Raw genomic sequence first — 18,226 nt, 5'->3', positions numbered from 1 at the left:
AGATATTCCTTGAGAAGAGCAACCCCAAGGCACATAATCATCAGATTCACCAGGGTCAAAATGAAGGAAAAAATGCTAAGGGCAGCCAGAGAGAAAGGTCAGGTCACCCACAGAGGGAAGCCAATCAGACTCACAGCAGATCTCTTGGCAGAAACTCTACAAGCCAGAAGAGAGTGGGGGCCAATATTCAACATCTTTAAAGAAAAGAACTTTCAACCCAGAATCTCATATCCAGCCAAACTAAGCTTCATAAGTGAAGGAGAAATAAAATCCTTTACAGAAAAGCAATTATTGAGATATTTTGTCACCACCAGACCTGCCCTACAAGAACTCCTGAAAGAAACACTAAGCATGGAAAGGAACAAGTACCAGTCACTGCAAAAGCAAACCAGTTGGCAAAGACCAAAAATGCAATGAAGAAAATGAGTCAACTAATGAAAAAGAAAACCAGCCAGTAACAAAATGGCAGGATCAAATTCACACATAACAATATTAACATTGAATGTAAATGGCCTAAATGCCCCAATCAAGACACAGACTGGCAAACTGGATAAAACATCAGAACCCATCGGTGTGCTGTATTCAAGAAACCCATCTCACATACAAAGACACACATAGACTCAAAATAAAGGGATGGAAGAAGATTTACCAAGCAAATGGAGAACAAAAAAAAAGCAGGGGTTGCAATCCTAGTCTCTGATAAAATGGACTTCAAACCAGCAAAGATCAAAAGAGACAAAGAAGGACATTACATAATGAAAAAGGATCAATCCAACAGAAAGAGCTAACTATCCTAAATATATATGCCCCCAACACAGGAGCACCCAGATACATAAAGCAAGTTTTCAACAACCTAAAATGAGATTTAGACTCCCACACAATAATAGTGGGAGACTTCAATACTCCACTGTCAATATTAGATCAACGAGACAGAAAATTAACAAGGATATCCAGGATTTGAATGCAGAGCTGGACCAAGTGGATCTAATAGACATATACAGAACGCTCCACCCCAAATCCACAGAATATACATTTTTCTCAGCACCACATTGCACTTACTCTAAAATTGACCACATCATTGGAAGCAAATCACTCCTCAGCAAATGCAAAAGAACAGAAATCATAACAAACAGTCTATCAGACCACAGTGCAATCAGACTGGAACTCAGGATCAAGAAACACACTCAAACCCGCACAACCACTTGGAAACTGAATAACTTGCTTCTGAATGTTGACTGGATAAACAATAAAATGAAGGCAGAAATAAAGATGCTCTTTGAAACCAACCAGAATGAAGACACAACTTACCAGAATCTCTGGGACACCTTTAAAGCAGTATCGAGAGGGAAATTTACAGCAATAAATGCCCACCAGAGAAGAGAGGAAAGATCTAAAATCGACACCCTATCATCAAAATTGAAAGAACTAGAGGAGCAAGATCAAAAAAACTCAAAAGCTGGCAGAAGACAAGAGATAACTAAGATCAGAGCAGAAATGAAGGAGACAGAGACACAAAAAACCCTTTAAAAAAATCAATAAATCCAGGAGTTGGTTTTTTGAAAAGATCAACAAAATAGACAGACCACTAGCCAGATTAATAAAAAAGAAAAGGGAGAAGAATCAAATAGATGCAATAAAAAACGATAAAGGGGATATCACCACTGATCCCACAGAAATACAAACTACCATCAGAGATTACTACAAACAGCTCTGCTCACATAAACCAGTAAACCAGGAAGAAATGGATAAATTCCTAGACACTTGTACTCTACCAAAACTAAACCAGGAGGAAGCTGAAACCCTGAATAGACCAATAACAAGGGCTGAAGTAGAGGCAGCAATCAATAGCCTACCAACCAAAAAAAGTCCAGGTCCAGATGAGTTCACAGCCGATTCTACCAGACGTACAAAGAGGAGCTGGTTCCATTCCTTCTGAAACTGTATCAAATAATACAAAAGGAGGGAATCCTCCCTAACTCATTTTATGAGACCAACAACATCCTGATACCAAAACCAGGCAGAGACTCAACTAAAAAAGAAAACTTCAGGCCAATATCCATGATGAACATCAATGCAAAAATCTTCAATAAAATACTGGCAAACAGATTGCAGCAGCACATCAAGAAGCTTATCCATCACGACCAAGTAGGCTTCATCCCAGGGATGCAAGTTTAGTTCAACATACGCAAATCCATAAATGTAATCCATCACATAAACGGAACCAAAGACAAAAACCACATGATTATCTCAATACATGTAGAGAAGGCCTTTGATAAAACTCAGCAGCCCTTCATGCTAAAAACTCTCAATAAACTAGGTATTGATGGAATGTATCATAAAATGATAGAAGCTATATATGACAAACCTACAGCCAATATCATACTGAACAGGCAAAAGCTGGAAGAATTCCCTTTGAAATCAGGCACTAGACAAGGATGTCCTCTCTCACGACTCCTATTCAACATAGTATTGGAAGTTCTAGCCAGAGCAATCAGGCAAGAAAAATAGAGTATTCAATTAGGAAAGGAGGGAGTCAAACTGTCTCTATTTGCAGATGACATGATTGTATATCTAGAAGACCCCATCATCTCAGCCCAAAATCTTCTCAAACTGATAAAGCAATTTCAGCAAAGTCTCAGGATACAAAATCAATGTGCAAAAATCACAAACATTCCTATATACCAATAACAGACAAACAGAGAGCCAAATCAAGAGCGAACACCCATTCACAATTGCTACAAAGAGAATAAAATACCTTGGAATACAACTAACAAAGGATGTAAAGGACCTCTTCAAGGAGAACTACAAACCAGTGCTGAAAAAAATAAGAGAGGACACAAACAGATGGAGAAACATTCCATGCTCATGGTTAGGAAGAATCAATATTGAGAAAATGGCCATACTGCCTAAAGTAATCTATAGATTCAATGCTATCCCCATCAAGCTACCAATGACCTTCTTCACAGAACTGGAAAAAACCACTTCAAACTTCATATGGAATCACAAGAGACCCCGCATAGCCAAGACAATCCTAAGCAAGAAGAACAAAGCTGAAGGCATCACACTGCCAGACTTCAAACTATACTACAAGGCTACAGTAATCAAAACAGCAAGGTACTGGTACCAAAACAGAGACATAGACCAATGGAACAGAACAGAGACCCCAGAAGAAACACCACACATCTACAACCATCTGATCTTTGACAAACCCAGCAAAAACAAGCAATGGGGAAAGGACTCCATGTTTAATAAATGGTGTTGAGAAAACTGGTTAGCAATGTGCAGAAAGCAGAAGCTGGACCCTACCTGTCACCTTACACTAAAATTAACTCCAGATTGATCAAAGATTTAAACATAAAACCTAACATCATAAAAACACTAGAAGAAAACATAGGCAAAACCATCCAGGACATAGGCATAGTCAAGGACTTCATGACTAAAACACCAAAAGCAATGGCAATAAAAGCCAGAATAGACAAATGGGATCTAATTAAGCTCCAGAGCTTCTGTACAGCAAAAGAAACCATCATTAGAGTGAATCAGCAACCAATAGAATGGGAAAAAATTTTTGCAATCTACCCATCTGACAAAGGGCTAATATCCAGAATCTACAAAGAACTAAAACAGATATACAAGATAAAAACAACCCCATTCAAAAGTGGGCGAAGGATATGAACAGACACCTTACAAAAGAAGACATATATGAGGCCAACAAACATATGAAAAAATGCTAATCATCACTGGTCATTAGAGAAATGCAAATCAAAACCACACTGAGATATCATCTCACGCCAGTTAGAATGGCGATCATTAAAAAATCGGGAGACAACAGATGCTGGAGAGGATGTGGAGAAATAGGAACACTCTTACACAGTTGGTGGGAGTGTAAATTAGTTCAACCATTGTGGAAGACAGTGTGGTGATTTCTCAAGGATCTAGAAATAGAAATTCCATTTGACCCAGTAATCCCACTATTGGGTATATACCCAAAGAACTATAAATCATTCTACTATAAAAACACATGCACACGTATGTTCACTGCAGCCCTGTGTACAATAGCAAAGACCTGGAACCAACCCAAATGCCCATCAATGATAGACTGGACAAAGAAAATGTGGTACATATACACCATGGAATACTACACAGCCATAAAAAACGATGAGTTCGGCCGGGCGCGGTGACTCAAGCCTGTAATCCCAGCACTTTGGGAGGCCGAGGCGGGTGGATCACGAGGTCAAGAGATCGAGACCATCCTGGTCAACATGGTGAAACCCCGTCTCTACTAATACAAAAAATTAGCTGGGCACGGTGGCGCGTGCCTGTAATCCCAGCTACTCAGGATAATCCCAGCTACTCAGGAGGCTGAGGCAGGAGAATTGCCTGAACCCAGGAGGCGGAGATTGCGGTGAGCCGAGATCGCGCCATTGTGCTCCAAGCCTGGGTATCAAGAGCGAAACTCCGTCTCAAAAAAAAAAAAAAACAAAAAACGATGAGTTCATGTCCTTTGTAGGGACTTGGATGAATCTGGAAGCCATCATTCTTAGCAAACTGACCCAAGAACAGAAAGCCAAGCACCGTATGTTCTCACTCATAGGTGGGTGTTGAACGAGAACACGTGGACATAGGGAGAGGAGCATCACACACAGGGGGCAGTTGGGGGTGGGTAGGGGAGAGACAATGGGAGGTGGGGAGGGAGGGAAGGGTGGGGAGGGAGAACATGGGGAGAAATGCCAGATATAGTATGCACCTGAAGTAAAATAAATAAATTATTAAAAAAATAAATAAATAAATACAAAGAACATTCCTCAGTAGCACATTTAGTTGCTTCAGGGAACCAAATGCTGTGCCCATGTGGTCCTGGAGGACAGAGGGGCTCCTGCTGGGTTATGCCTCACTCTGGGGGGACTGATACCAAGCCCTAGTGGCATAAGCCTCTGGAGAGGGAGGGTCCCAGCAACAGCCCAAGATTCTTCCCAGAAGGAAGCCAATAAACAGGAGGTAAAAAAAGAACTTCCTTTTCTTTTCCCCAAGGGCATTAAAAAAAGGTCAAATGGAAGAATTCACAGTTCTCACGTGTGTTATGAATGCAAAAAAAAAACTGTCAGTTGAGAGAAGAGAATACCAAAGCATCCTTTTACCAGGACAACTCTATTTCAAATATAAGTGACTCTTAGAGTAAACAGAATTCAATTTTCAAAGGAATTCTTTTTAAACACCATTGGTTTCTGAAGATCATGTTTATAAGCGTAGTGATTGAGAGTTCAGTCTCTAATGTCAGACAACCTGTGTTCAGATCCCTGTTCCTCAACATACTGGCCCTGTATCCAGATACAAGTGACAACCTCTCTGCCTTAGTTTCCCCATCTTTGAAATGGAGATAATAATGGTACCTCTTTCTCATAGGGTGGTTGAAAGGCTTTATAAGGGGTGTTTAGCCAAGTGCCTGGCACACTGTGAACACTTGGCTTTATCATTATCACTTAGCTTTATCATTATACATAATAGGCTATATATTATAGCCACTATATCCTTATCAGTTCAGGCCCCTGGACCTCACCCAACCCATAAGCAAGATGCCAGGACAACCAAGAATCAGAGAGGTTCTGAAACAAAGATCCCCTGATCACAGAGAATGAAAGACAGGATCTCTTTTAGGTCTTCCCCAACTCAAAAGTCTAGAAATGGCAGGGTGCAGTGGCTCACACCTGTTATCTCAGCATTTTGGGAGGCCAAGGTAGGTGGATTACTTGAAGCCAGGAATTCAAGACCAGCCTGGCCAACATGGCAAAACCCTGTCCACTAAAAATACAAATATTAGCTGGGCAGGGTGGCACACCTGTAGTCACAGCTACTTGGGAGGCGGAGGCACGAGAATCGCTTGAACCCAAGAGGCAGATGTTGCAGTGAGCCAAGATCACCCATCTCACCCCAGCCTCAGCAGCAGAGCAAGGCTGTCTCAAAAAAAAAAAAAAAAAAAAAAAAAAAAAATTCTAGCAAGAATATCCAGGCAGGGCACAGAAGTCTTCCAGCCCACATGGCTCTTGGAGAGGCCAAAGTTGCCAGCAGTACCCTGGGACTGTTGTAGGCATGCTAGCAGGACAGAGGGGAGATGCATCATGGAGATGACCAGCATGGCCTGACACAGAGATAAACCAGCAGGAAGGCAGTGCCTAGAACTCGAAAGATTGTTCTCCCTCCAGCCTTGTCTCTGGAGCTTCAGGTTGCTCTAAAAGGGAACCAAAGCTGTTTTAAGTTTTGTTTCTAAAGTTTTGTTTGCTTTTATAAGGGGGTGGACATTATTTCTGAAAAATGGTTGAGAAATACAGTGGCATAAGAGACGTGCTCGAAAGAGACTAGGGTCACTGCCCCCTACATCCTTTATTTACATTCAGCAAAATAAAACACAGTGGCCTTTTCAATAAAATGAATGTCAATGGCATAGCACATATTTCAAATTAGAAATAATGGTATTGCTCAGTGAATTTCCGTTCTACCTTCCTTGGCTCACTGGAAACGTGTTAGGATTTCTTTTCCCCTACAGCTTCACCGGAACGCTTATAAATTTCCTTTGCTTTGCTGCAGATATTTTTCTTCCTAAGCATAATTCCACTGGCTGGTCTTCCAGCCAAATGTCAAATGACTTCTTTGTTTTATGTCTTGAGTGCCTAAGACATAACTCAGTGCCACTGATAATTCAAGTGTATGTGGTCCGAAATTCTTATAGATGAGAAAAATACAAGTCCAAGGAAACTGACTAATATCAAACTTTTGAGAAGTAGAAATGTGGGTCGACTAAAAATAGGAACTGCTGGATTGACCTGGAATGTCAGCTTAAAATGTGAACTAAACCTGGTTTTTGTTTTTTTTTAAATCCTCTCTAAAATTTGCTAACAGAAGTTGTGCTGTCAAAGTCAACCCACTCACAGATGCTGCTGGCCATGACCCGCTATGAGTAACATGAACCAGGATGTAGACTGAACTCCCTAGTACTCTGGCTTCAGTGATAACTTGATGGTTCAAGTATACCTTTGTTGTGAGCCTGGAAAATTACTATATTATGTGACTTTCCCAGGTTTCTGTCAAGCTGTGAATTTTTTTTTTTTTTTTTTTTTTTGATACAAAGGCTCACTCTGTCACCCAGGGTAGAGCATGATCTCGCTCACTGCAACCTCCTCTTCCCAAGTTCAAGCGATTCTCTTGCCTCAGCCTCCCAAGTAGCTGGGATTACAGGCATCCAGTCCCAACTACATTTGGTATTTTTAGTAGAGACAAGTTTTCACCATGTTGGCCAAGCTGGTCTTGAACTCTTGACCTCAGCTGATCCACCCACCTTGGCCTCCCAAAGTGCCTGGGATTACAGGCGTCAGCCCCCATGCCAATCCTAAGCCTGCGATTTTATGATTTTATATCACATCCTTACCTGCTTTTCCTCTAAGTCATCTCATTTTTCCTACTTTTGCCCAATTAGCTTAATAAGTTTTATCTTAGGAAACTATAGTGAACTCTAAAATTTAAAAATAATTCAGATTTGTTGCTAGAAAATGAATGCTACTTACCTTGATTAGTTTCAGAGTAAAAAGCACAGAATCTTGAGCCTATATAAATATATCATTTCCAATTTCAAAGCTCATGCTCTGTGCCTGATTCCAAATTGACTGTGAAACTATGGCTTTATGTTTTTACTACTAAGGTGGATGTTGATGACATGTCTGATGAGCAGCTTTCAGCAAAGTACATCAAAGAAGTATGTAATTCCACGCTTACTAAAACTCCAAAACAGGGCATCAGCTTTCATATCCAGGTGACTGACAGCCAAATTCACAACAAGAAACTATTGAAATAATGACACTACTGAAGCATGTCTCTTACCATTCTGAATAAGGGTCTGTGACCGTGTGAACCTTCCATGGACAGCTGTCATGTGCAGTGGACTTTTGCCATCTTTACTCTAAAAAAAAAAAAATGAAGGAGAGAAAAACAACGGAGGCAGTCATAAGCCAGTGATATCAATCTGAAATACCCCTATGGACACTGCTAATAATGCCCTGAAAACATCCATTTAATTTTTTTTTTAAAGTATGATCAACATGAGGCTGCAGTGAGCTAGGATTTTACCACTGCACTCCAGCCTGGGTGACAGAGTGATGTTTTTCTCAAAAAAAATTTTTAAAAGTATGATCAACAATTACAAGAGGCAAAGATAATTTTGAAAGGAAAAGATAAAATGTACATGACCTCTGAAGTTATTGCATAATATGGCATTTTTAAAACGCCTAGAGAAACAGTCATCTGTAACCTTTATTCCTCTCCTGTGATTACTGGAGAAGGAAGTTTCCTTAGAGATGTTTTTTCAACCTTTGTCTACAGTACACAAAAAAAGACAAATGTGTTAACTTTCATGGTCCTGTTTAAGCCAAAGCTGACCAAATGGCTCTGAATCACTGCAACTTTTAAAACTGACCTGAGGCCAGGCACGATGACTCACACCTGTAATCCCAGCACCTTGGGAGACTGAGGTGGGCAGATCACTTGAGGTAGGAGTTCAAGAACAGCCTGGCCAACATGGTGAAATGGCATCTCTACCAAAAATACAAAAATTAGCCAGGCATGGTGGCATGTGCCTGTAATCCCAGCTACTCAAGAGGCTGAGATGGGAGAATTGCTTGAACCTAGAAGGCAGAGGTTGCAGTGTGTCAGAATCATGCCACTGCACTACAGCCTGGGTGACACAGTAAGATTCTCTAGGAAAAAAAAAAAGAAAGAAAGAAAGAAAGAGAGAGAAAAACCTGATCTGGATCTCTTCATAATTCCTTCCATTTTAATTCCGTTTTTTTAAAAAAAAATCACTTTAAAATAAAACAAAACAAAAAAGAAAAAAAATTAAAAGAAAAACAAAAACTAAACCATAAGTTTTGATTGTTTCAAAACAGAATCTCTTACTTTATGTAACTCATTAGAAGTTAGAGGACTAAGGCATGCAACTGTTTAGGAAATTGCCATTGGAATGATCAGCTGGAAATGTGTGCTGAATTCATATATTTCTTACTATTCATGATAGAAATAGAATTTCCTTTCCAAAACACAGAAAATTAAGCCAAAACACAGAAAATGTACAACATCTATATACTGATCATCATTATACTAAATACCAAGGTACCACATATTTAACTAAGAAATAGTAATTTACAGAATTTCTTCTGAAAATAGGCTCAAAAGAAAATATTACTGTTATTTTAGAATAAAACTATCTCCAATAGAAAGAATGTATTTTCATCCAAGTATTGTTATCAAAAAAAAAAACTACATAACACTTATTTTTCTAAGTCTCAGCGGAAACACTTCTCTAGGTCTGAAGTTAAAATAAGAGGTTTTAAAAATGCATGTTCATTTTGTGATGAAATCCAAATACCTGTGCTTTAAAATGACTGTTTTAAAAAACTCCATCTTGGAAAACAAATAATAATTCAGGTAAGTATTTCTTAGAGTGGACTAAGGACTGCCTATGCCTGAATCACCCAGGATTCTTGTTGGAAATACGAATTCTGTACTTTAACCCAGAACTACAGAATTGGGGTAAGAGGGTCCCCATTTTTAATCCCTGATTTGGACTGTGGGCTAAAATAGCTTATAAAACCAAGGTTTTAACACAAGAATTTTATTATATTCTATAAGTCTATTCCTTATAAATAAAAAAGGGATTACACATAGTCTGTGCCAAGAAAAAAAAGTTAATTAGAACAGTAAGTTCATCTTGATTGAAAAAAACATGTATCATTATAATTCAATGTTCTCAGGTAGATGGGAGAAGAAAAGAAATAATAGGATCCTCTCTCCATCTTATATGAGTGTAACCTGAATCAAAACAGACTGAGAAAGGAGACATGAAGCTTGATAATATTTTTAGAGGAAAAACGGGTGCAATCAAGACAATGAGTTACAGCATCATCGCTGACCATGAGACATGCTGGGAAGGAGAGCTCCTAAAAGTTGTTGATTCAGAGCTAGGCCTTAGTTGTCAGGACTGCACACAGTTCCAAGGACTGAAACACCTGGGAACTACTTCGGAATAAAGATTAAAACACCCCCTTCCAATTAAAAAATGATGACAGTTCAAGATAACTAAGGAGAAAGAAGGCAGAAATTGTGGAGTTGGCATTAACTTGTCCCTAGGTGGAGCTATTTCTTTAAATTTTGCTCCAGTGTTCCCCTTAATATGAACCATAAGTAATTATTAATTAAATATATCTAAAGCTATAAATACGTCGGCATTTAGAAAATATTTTCATAAATGTTTAGCTAAGCAATTTTCCATGCTTAGAAAAGTGCTTAAAGGCTTTACCAAGGAGTAACCACCAAATTGGTGGTAGCTATCTAAGCTGCAGGCAGAGACACAAAGCAGATAAAGAGTGATCTCTGTAGTGTGTAGTGGGCAAAGCCAGGTCCATTTCAGGGACAGCAAACACCACAACCTTCCTTTTGGCTGAGAGTGCTTGTGCCTCTGGTAAAGGGACAAGTAAATACAGATGACCAAAGCTAGGTAAAATGCAAAGAACAGCAAAATGACCAGTGGTGACAATTGCTTTGCATCCATCTTTGCAGATCTTTGCCTGGGTTCATCTACTGAATCCAGGATATAGCTGATATCTTTTTTTTCTTCTCATGGGGAAACAGTTGGATAAGGTGGGGAAATCTGGACAGGAAGCATTAAGAGTATCCTGGCAGCCATTTTGGGGCAGCTTTGTTCATATGGTATGGGATGTAAGGGGAGCTCACTATTCCAAAACGCCATTGAAAACCAAGGAAACTCAAAAGGACAATACTTTTTATTTAGCCTTTTAAAGTTATAACTCGGAATATTAAAGTCGAAACTAGGGAACCTTACTGAGTTTCATGATCTGAGAAATTGAAATTTATCACGCAGGGGTACTGGCTGTTGCTACTATTCCTAGAACTTCACACAAAGATAAAACTATTCCTTGCATTCTCAAAGGAGAGAATATGTGCAATTCTTCTGTCTATTGAAAGCTTTCATGAAATTTTTTTTTCTTAATTTCTAGTCTCCCTCCAATTTTCTAGCTACATTTCCCCATAGAATTTAGGGCTTTGAAATTTTTGTTATTTTGAGAATCCATTCAATTAAGCAAGAAGCGCTTCTATTGAGTTAGGCATAATCAAGCCCTAAGTCATAAAGGAAACATATTGAGGATTAAAAATATTTTATGATAAATACTAGTACTCTTTAAGGGCCAAACTCAGCATTGTCTAAGGAAGATTACTCTTTGAACTAAATGGAGTGTTTGTATTTTCTTGATCATCAGTCTCCTCAGAAATCCATTTTTTTTCTTTTATTCCTAATGCCTTCTTTCCTCATCTTCCAACATCCCACACGCCATCCCTAAATTTACAGACATTGTTATTCCCCAGGGTCTTGAAAGCGTAATGTTCTCTGTGGCGTGGTACACCCCTGGAATCACACAGCTCAACAGCCCTAATACAGGGCAATAAAGCCTCTATGGGATAACACTAAGTCCAAACTGGGGTTAGGGGTGGGGTCAAATAAGGTCAGAAACCCATTAAGTCTTCCTAATTCAATGGAAGAGCCGTCTAAAATACTGGTGTTAAAAAGCCATACATAGTCCAATTTATTTTGCTTTGTTTTTTATGGTTCTAAGGGTGAGAGAGATGGAACGTGGTTGGCTCACTCATTCCTCTCCTTTCCTCACTTCTCCAAAATTCTAAGTACGTGTACCTATCACTGCCTACTCTTGCCAGTTTTCATCTTCAACTTCTGCAATACAAACTATTCCATAATTTGGTCTTGGTACATATAAAGAAGGGAACTGGTCCACTTCAAACAGACATGTTTCAGCTCCCATCTCTTAGAGCTAAATAATCTAAAAGCCTACAGACAGAAAAGAATTGAGATCATGCACAGGCTAAATGTCAGTGACCAGAAAGTAGACAACCTGGCAATGGCAATTTCTGAATCTAAGTCATATCCAACACAGTTCTATGTATAGTGCCTTCTTTAGTGCTTACTTTTGAATGCTTACACAAAGAGCCTTGAAATACTACAGAAATTACAATATGATCTGTAATGGGAAAGAAAAATTATTTTATACTTTCTCATGTCCTATGTATTTACAAATTGCAAGTAAACCATGAATGGATTATTGTATCAGTAAAGTATATCTTTATTTTATCACAATTAAACTCATATTATGAAGTCAAAAAACAGGGCCAGGGTCAACTGAGCAAAATGGGGAACTGTGAAATGCAGGCAGAACACACACCCCTCCTCCTCTTCCAACTATCTTGTAATTGCTCATGAAGACATCACTTTTACTGTTTTGTGAGAATAGAGGAAAACAAAGTGAACACGTGGGTAGGTGCTGGCTGCATTTCAATATGCTATTTCCCTCAACCTTTGGAAAATCTAAACAAATACAAATTGTCTTACAATCTACAAACACTTTCAAAATCCAAGGAGCAATGTGGTACAAGGAGATAACAACTTGAATTAGACAGCTACCTCCAGAGTCAGACAGGATGGCTCTGTGGAAACGTTAGATGATCCGTGCATCCAGAGTGGATCTGGAATAACTAAGGACGATTCAAAGAGAATTAGGAAATCAGAGGATACAGATGGCGTAGATGAAGGGAGACGAAGAATGAAGGCTAGATTTGATTCAAAATCCTATTTATATAGATTTGATCATAATAAACCCAAATCTCAGAGTTTTAAAATGGCATTTCTTATATTCCAATTATGATTAGCAGTCCAAAGGAAAAAAATAAATATTAAAATTAAGGAATTATCCTTTTTAGTTCCATTTGTGGAAAGGAAGAAAGGGCTGCAAAAACCAATGTACCACAGCAGTTGAAGTCCTTTATCCAATCTGAACTGACCACTGGTCAGTTAACTGGAAGTAGTAGGCAGGTGTGCCAGAGAGTAGCCTTCTAGTGCCAGGTATTAGGCACACCAAGAGCATCGGTGGCATGTTTTGCAGATATAATGAAGTGCATCAGACAAGCCTGTGGATTAATTAAGTGGAGGTTGGTAAAGAAAGCTCCTTTATCAAATTTCGATGATTTCCCTTTCTTTAAAAGATTCACAGGATGTCTTTCAGATACCAGGATGGCAAGACAGATGTCTACAGTCTTGGGAACACTGACAGTTTGGCCACCTGTGTGCTTCCTGCCCCCTTCAACACCATGTTCTACAGTTTCAGCCCCATACAAACACTCCTTCCCAAACTTGGACCACAGTTTTTTGGTCACTTTGATGCCCCCATTCATTTTTGTCTGCTTTCCTTCTTCATGAAAACACTATACTCCTTCCTGTCTCCTCTAACAACATTTTGCATCCCTTTCTCTGGCTCTTTCTCCTCCTCCTTATCCTAAGAGTAAAGGGCTGTATCACCTTCTGTACTTGTGCTATTACATACTCTCTCCTTGGGCAGTCTCATCCCTTTCTTGTTTCAACAATCACCTTTACGTGAATGAAGCAATCTACATTTTTTCTTCTGTCCCCTACCAGTCCCCTGTGCTAGAGTACCACGTTTTCCACTTTTGGGCTTCTCAGATCGGCTATACCAAAACCTAAAAATCAGCCTCTCAAAAACTAAATGTATCGGTTTAACTTCCTAAGCCTACCCTTCCCCCGACATCCCTCTTTAAAAATATTAATGATAACATCTATTTTTCTACTGCTTATCATGTGGCAGATATTATTCTACATGGTTTATGTATGATAAAGCTGTTTGACGTTCACAGCAGTTCCATGGAAAAGATACTATTATATCCCTAATTTTACAGATAAATAAACCAAAACACACAGAGAGCTTGTTTAAGATTATATAGATACTAAATGTCAAGGCTAGAATTGGAATTTAGGCAGTCTGGCCCCAGAACTGAACACTTAACTACTCTGCTATACCACCTTTCTTCAGCAGATTTTTTTGTTTTTTAAGACAGAGTCTTGCTCTGTTGCCCAGGCTAGAATACAGTGGCAGGATTTCAGCTCACTGCAACCGCTGCCTCCAGGTTCAAGCAATTCTCCTCCCTCAGCCTCCTGAGTAGCAGGGATTACAGACGCATGCCACCATGCCCGGCTAATTTTTGGATTTTTGGTAGAGACAGGGTTTCACCATGTTGGTCAGGCTAGTCTCGCCTGATCTCAGGTGATCGACCTGCCTTGGCTGCCAAAGCACTGGGATTACAGGTGTGAGCCACTGCGCCCAGCCTCTTCGACACATTTCAATCCTTACATTAGTCTTCAACTCCTGCAGTCCATGTCCTGCCAAGTCCTGCTGATTTTCTTTCTGCAAAGCCTCCCCTTTCAGTTGGCTCCTCCTTGTTCCCCTGTTCTCTTATTTCCTCTTACTGATATACCAGTTTTATTGACTGCTAGTCAACCACTAATCAGCTCTTCTCTAAGTCCACTACACCTGGGTTTTCTTTTTTTTTTTTTTCAAAAGTGAAAATAGCTTTTTCGTTCTTCTGGATATAAAAATAACATGCTCTGCTGTGTGTGGTGGCTCATGCCTGTAATCCCAACACTTTGGGAGGCCAAGGCAGGTGGATCACTTGAGCTTGGGAGTTGGAGACCAGCCTGGGCAACATGGCAAAATCCTGCCTTTACAAAAAATATAAAAATTAGCCAGGCACGGTGGTGCACACCTGTAATCTCAGCTACTTGGGAGGCTGAGGCCAGAGGATGGCTTGAGCCTGGGAGGCGGATGTCACAGCAAGCCATCCCACCACTGCACTCCAACCTAGGTGGCAGAGCCAGACCCTGTCTCAATAAAAAATAATAATAAAAATAATTTTTAAAAATGTTCATTGTATCATAATCAGAAGACAAAAGCAAATACACAAAAAAGAAACTAAAGGCCAAGCACAGTGGCTCATGCCTGTAATCCCAGCACTTTGAGAGGCTGAGGTGGATGGATTGCTTGAGCTCAGCAGTTAGAGACCAGCCTGGCCAACATGGCAAAACCCCCTCTCTACAAAAAATACAAAAATTAGCTGGGCATGGTAGCAGGCACCTGTAATCCCAGCTACTTGGGAGGCTGAGGCAGGAGAATCACTTGAACTCAGGAGGCAGAGTTTGCAGTGAGTTGAGATCACACCACTGCACTCCAGCCTGGGCAAGCAGAGTGAAATTCCATCTCAAAAAAAAAAACAAACAAAACAAACAAACAAAAACCTAAATCATAATTTTGTTGTCTCTGCAGTGATAATTGTTGCTAGCATATTGGTACATACTCCATAGATTTTTCTCTGTCTTTGCATCATGTACACAGACACATAACCGTAACATTTTAACATTAAAAAATGAGATATTTCTTTGTTGCATTTTTTCATTGATAATACTAGATATTAGCCATTTTGATAGTTGCCATTCTTTAACACAAATGTAATGATTTTGTATTAGTTTGCATTTTTCTAATTACCAGTAATACTGACTAGTTTTTCACAGGTTTAACGCATTTTGTTTTCTCTCTCTTGTGATCTGACTTTTACTCTATGTTTTCTAGTAGTGATCACTTTTTCTTATTGATTTGTACAAGCTCTTTACATATCAAGCATATTAACTATTTGCTTATTAATATTGAAGAAAATTTTCCCTAAGTTGTTCTTATTTCAATTTGATGTTAGAGGTTTTTTTGTTGTTGTTTTGTCACATAAATGTTTAAGATTTGTAGTCATATATACGATTATTTTCCTTTGTTTCCTGCCTTTGGTGTTCTGTGACCAGATTACTGTTTTTAATGCTCAGGTCTGATCATTTGACCCGTAGAATGATTAGTGGCCTGCAGAGCCTAGAGAGGCCCAAGCTTCTTGGGCTCAAAATCATCAAGTAGATAAGTTCTCTTCCCGGTCAAATCACATTTCAGCTCATTTATGACTCCTTTGTTTCACACGATTAAAAATAAAAGTGTTTTTTAGACACGGGATCTCACTAGGTTGCTCAGGCTGATCTTAAACTCCTGGGTTCAAGGAATCCTATACCTCAGCCTCCCAAAGAGCTGAGACAGCAGGCCAAGCCACCACAGTCAGCACAGTCATAAAATTATACTCTATTCGATACAATCAATTGCTATTCTAAAAATCTGTCCCATCTTTCACCACTCTTAGAAATTATGAAAAAAAAATAAAAGATTTTAATAGTGACTAGAGAAGGTTATTAAAATAGATTGATATGATATTCTTGAAATTACACCTTGGAAATCACATTTTTCAAAACCAGAGACAGACTACACTGGGACCTTGCTTCAGGATCCCTGTGTGCTGGGAAGAAGGGAAGCCTGGGTTGAAAAAAAGGTCTCCTAGCGCAGCTTAGGACATTCTGCTACAATCTAAATGCATTCAAGTGATGTCATTTAAATTATGAATGCTACGTGCATAGGTTCCCCTTGGTTAGCTGTCACACAGCAAGCTGACAAGTCACCTAAAGTTTACCTGAGCTTTTCCTATCTAGAATTGCCACCCACCTTTGCTCACACTGTTCTTTCTATCTGGAACACTCTCTCTCAAATTATCTCTATCCCTCCTCGACTAAACTACAGTAGTCTTCCAAGTCTCCACTCAAAACCAATCTCCATATTTTATTCCCAAGCAAGAAACAAGTCAACACTTGCTTCTTATAGTTTGCAATGCTTTATGACTCTTCTCTTGTGACTCATCATATCTTCACTTGCTCATGATTGCCTGAGTGCATGTTATCTCCCTACTACACTATAAGTTCCTTAGGAGCAGAGACTGAATCTCATCTTGGAGCACATCTCCAGTACCTAACAGAGGGCACTGGGTAGTCCTTAGTAAATTTACTGAATAAAGGAATGATCATAATGAATGGCTCAGTGCTATGTCACTGAAGCCACTATCTAGGGTTTGCTTTAAAAAGGTCTTGGCTGGTCACAGTGGCTCACACCTGTAATCCCAGCACTTTGGAAGGCCGAGGCAGGAGGATCACTTGAGGTCAGGAGTTTGAGACCAGCTTGGCCGACATGGAGAAACACCATCTCTACTAATAATACAAAAAAATTTGCCAGGCATGGTGGTGAACGCCTACAATTCCAGCTACTGGGGAGGCTGAGGCAGAACCCGGGAGACAGAGGTCACAGTGAGCCGAGATCGTGCCATTGCACTCCAGCCTGTGTGACAAGAGCAAAAGTCATCTCAAAAAAACAAGAGAAGGTATCTGAGAAGCTCTAAACCCACACTGGGGTTGGAAACAGGCCCACAATCATTATTAGGCCTTCCTTTGAATTCTCAGCAGCACTGCCCTATCGGGTCAACATTCACCTCAGTATTAACGTCTGGTCCAAGTCAACATCCTAGAGATCTAGTATTTGTTCTGGCACATTCACTTAGGGTAACAAGGACACACGACTGGAGCCTTGGTATCTCTCAGCTGGTACCACCACTCCTGGAGAAAAATAACACAACTCTTTCTCTTTCCTTTTCTCTCTCCTTCCTTCCTTCCTCCCTTCCTCCCTTCCTCCCTTCTTTCCCTCCCTCCCTCCCTCCTTTCCTCCTTCCCTCACTCCCTCCTTCCCTCCTTCCAAAAAATAATACAATTCTCTCTCTCTTTCTTTCTTTTCTGAGATGGAGTCTCACTCTGTCACCCAGGCTGGAGTGCAGTGGCACAATCTTGACTCACTGCAACCTCTGCCTCCTGGGTTAAAGCAATTATCTGCCTCAGCCTCCCGAATAGCTAGGATTACAGGCTCTTGTCACCACCCCAACTAATTTTTATATTTTTAGTAGAGATGGGGTTTCACCATCTTGGCCAGGCTGGTCTTGAACTCCTGACCTTGTGATCCACCCACCTTGGCTTCCACACTTTTTTTATAGCATCCAAATCCAGGACAAGGCTGTGTGAGTCAATCTGCTCAGAGTTCCAACTCGCTAAAACATGGTATAATTGGCAGTAGTTGACTTTGCTTAAACAGGAGCTCAATGCAAAGGCATTCAGCACAGAGACTAAGAGAGTCATACCTGAATGTTAACATCCGCCCCGTTGTTGACTAACAATTCAAGACACAAAGCACCATGAGTGGAGGCAGCAGCAAAATGCAAAGGGGTGAAGCCATTATTGTTTGGCTGGTTCACGTTAGCACCGTAGTCAATCAGCTCATTAACTACAGCATCCTGTCCATTGTAGCAGGCGATGTGAAGCGCCGTATTTCCATAGACATTGATTTCATCAATCTGC

General features: G+C 40.0%; 1 protein-coding gene across 5 annotated transcripts in view; it reads right to left on the bottom strand.

The window, feature by feature from the left end:
* Positions 1-18,226, bottom strand: part of ANKRD44 (ankyrin repeat domain 44) — a 348,906-nt gene that overhangs the window by 124,344 nt on the left and 206,336 nt on the right. For all 5 annotated transcript variants that reach the window (XM_021667764.2, XM_021667769.2, XM_021667768.2 and 2 more), the window contains exons 8-9: positions 18,010-18,222; positions 7,870-7,948 (exon numbers count right to left, since the gene is read on the bottom strand). In XM_021667764.2, coding sequence (XP_021523439.1) covers positions 7,870-7,948; positions 18,010-18,222 — 292 coding nt within the window. The remainder of the gene's footprint in view (positions 1-7,869; positions 7,949-18,009; positions 18,223-18,226) is intronic.

Source organism: Aotus nancymaae, unplaced genomic scaffold, assembly GCF_030222135.1.
Source record: "Aotus nancymaae isolate 86718 unplaced genomic scaffold, 86718_ANA_hifiasm-v0.15.2.pri h1tg000008l, whole genome shotgun sequence".
NCBI lineage: Eukaryota > Metazoa > Chordata > Mammalia > Primates > Aotidae > Aotus > Aotus nancymaae.
This window is presented reverse-complemented; position numbering and strand designations above follow the sequence as displayed.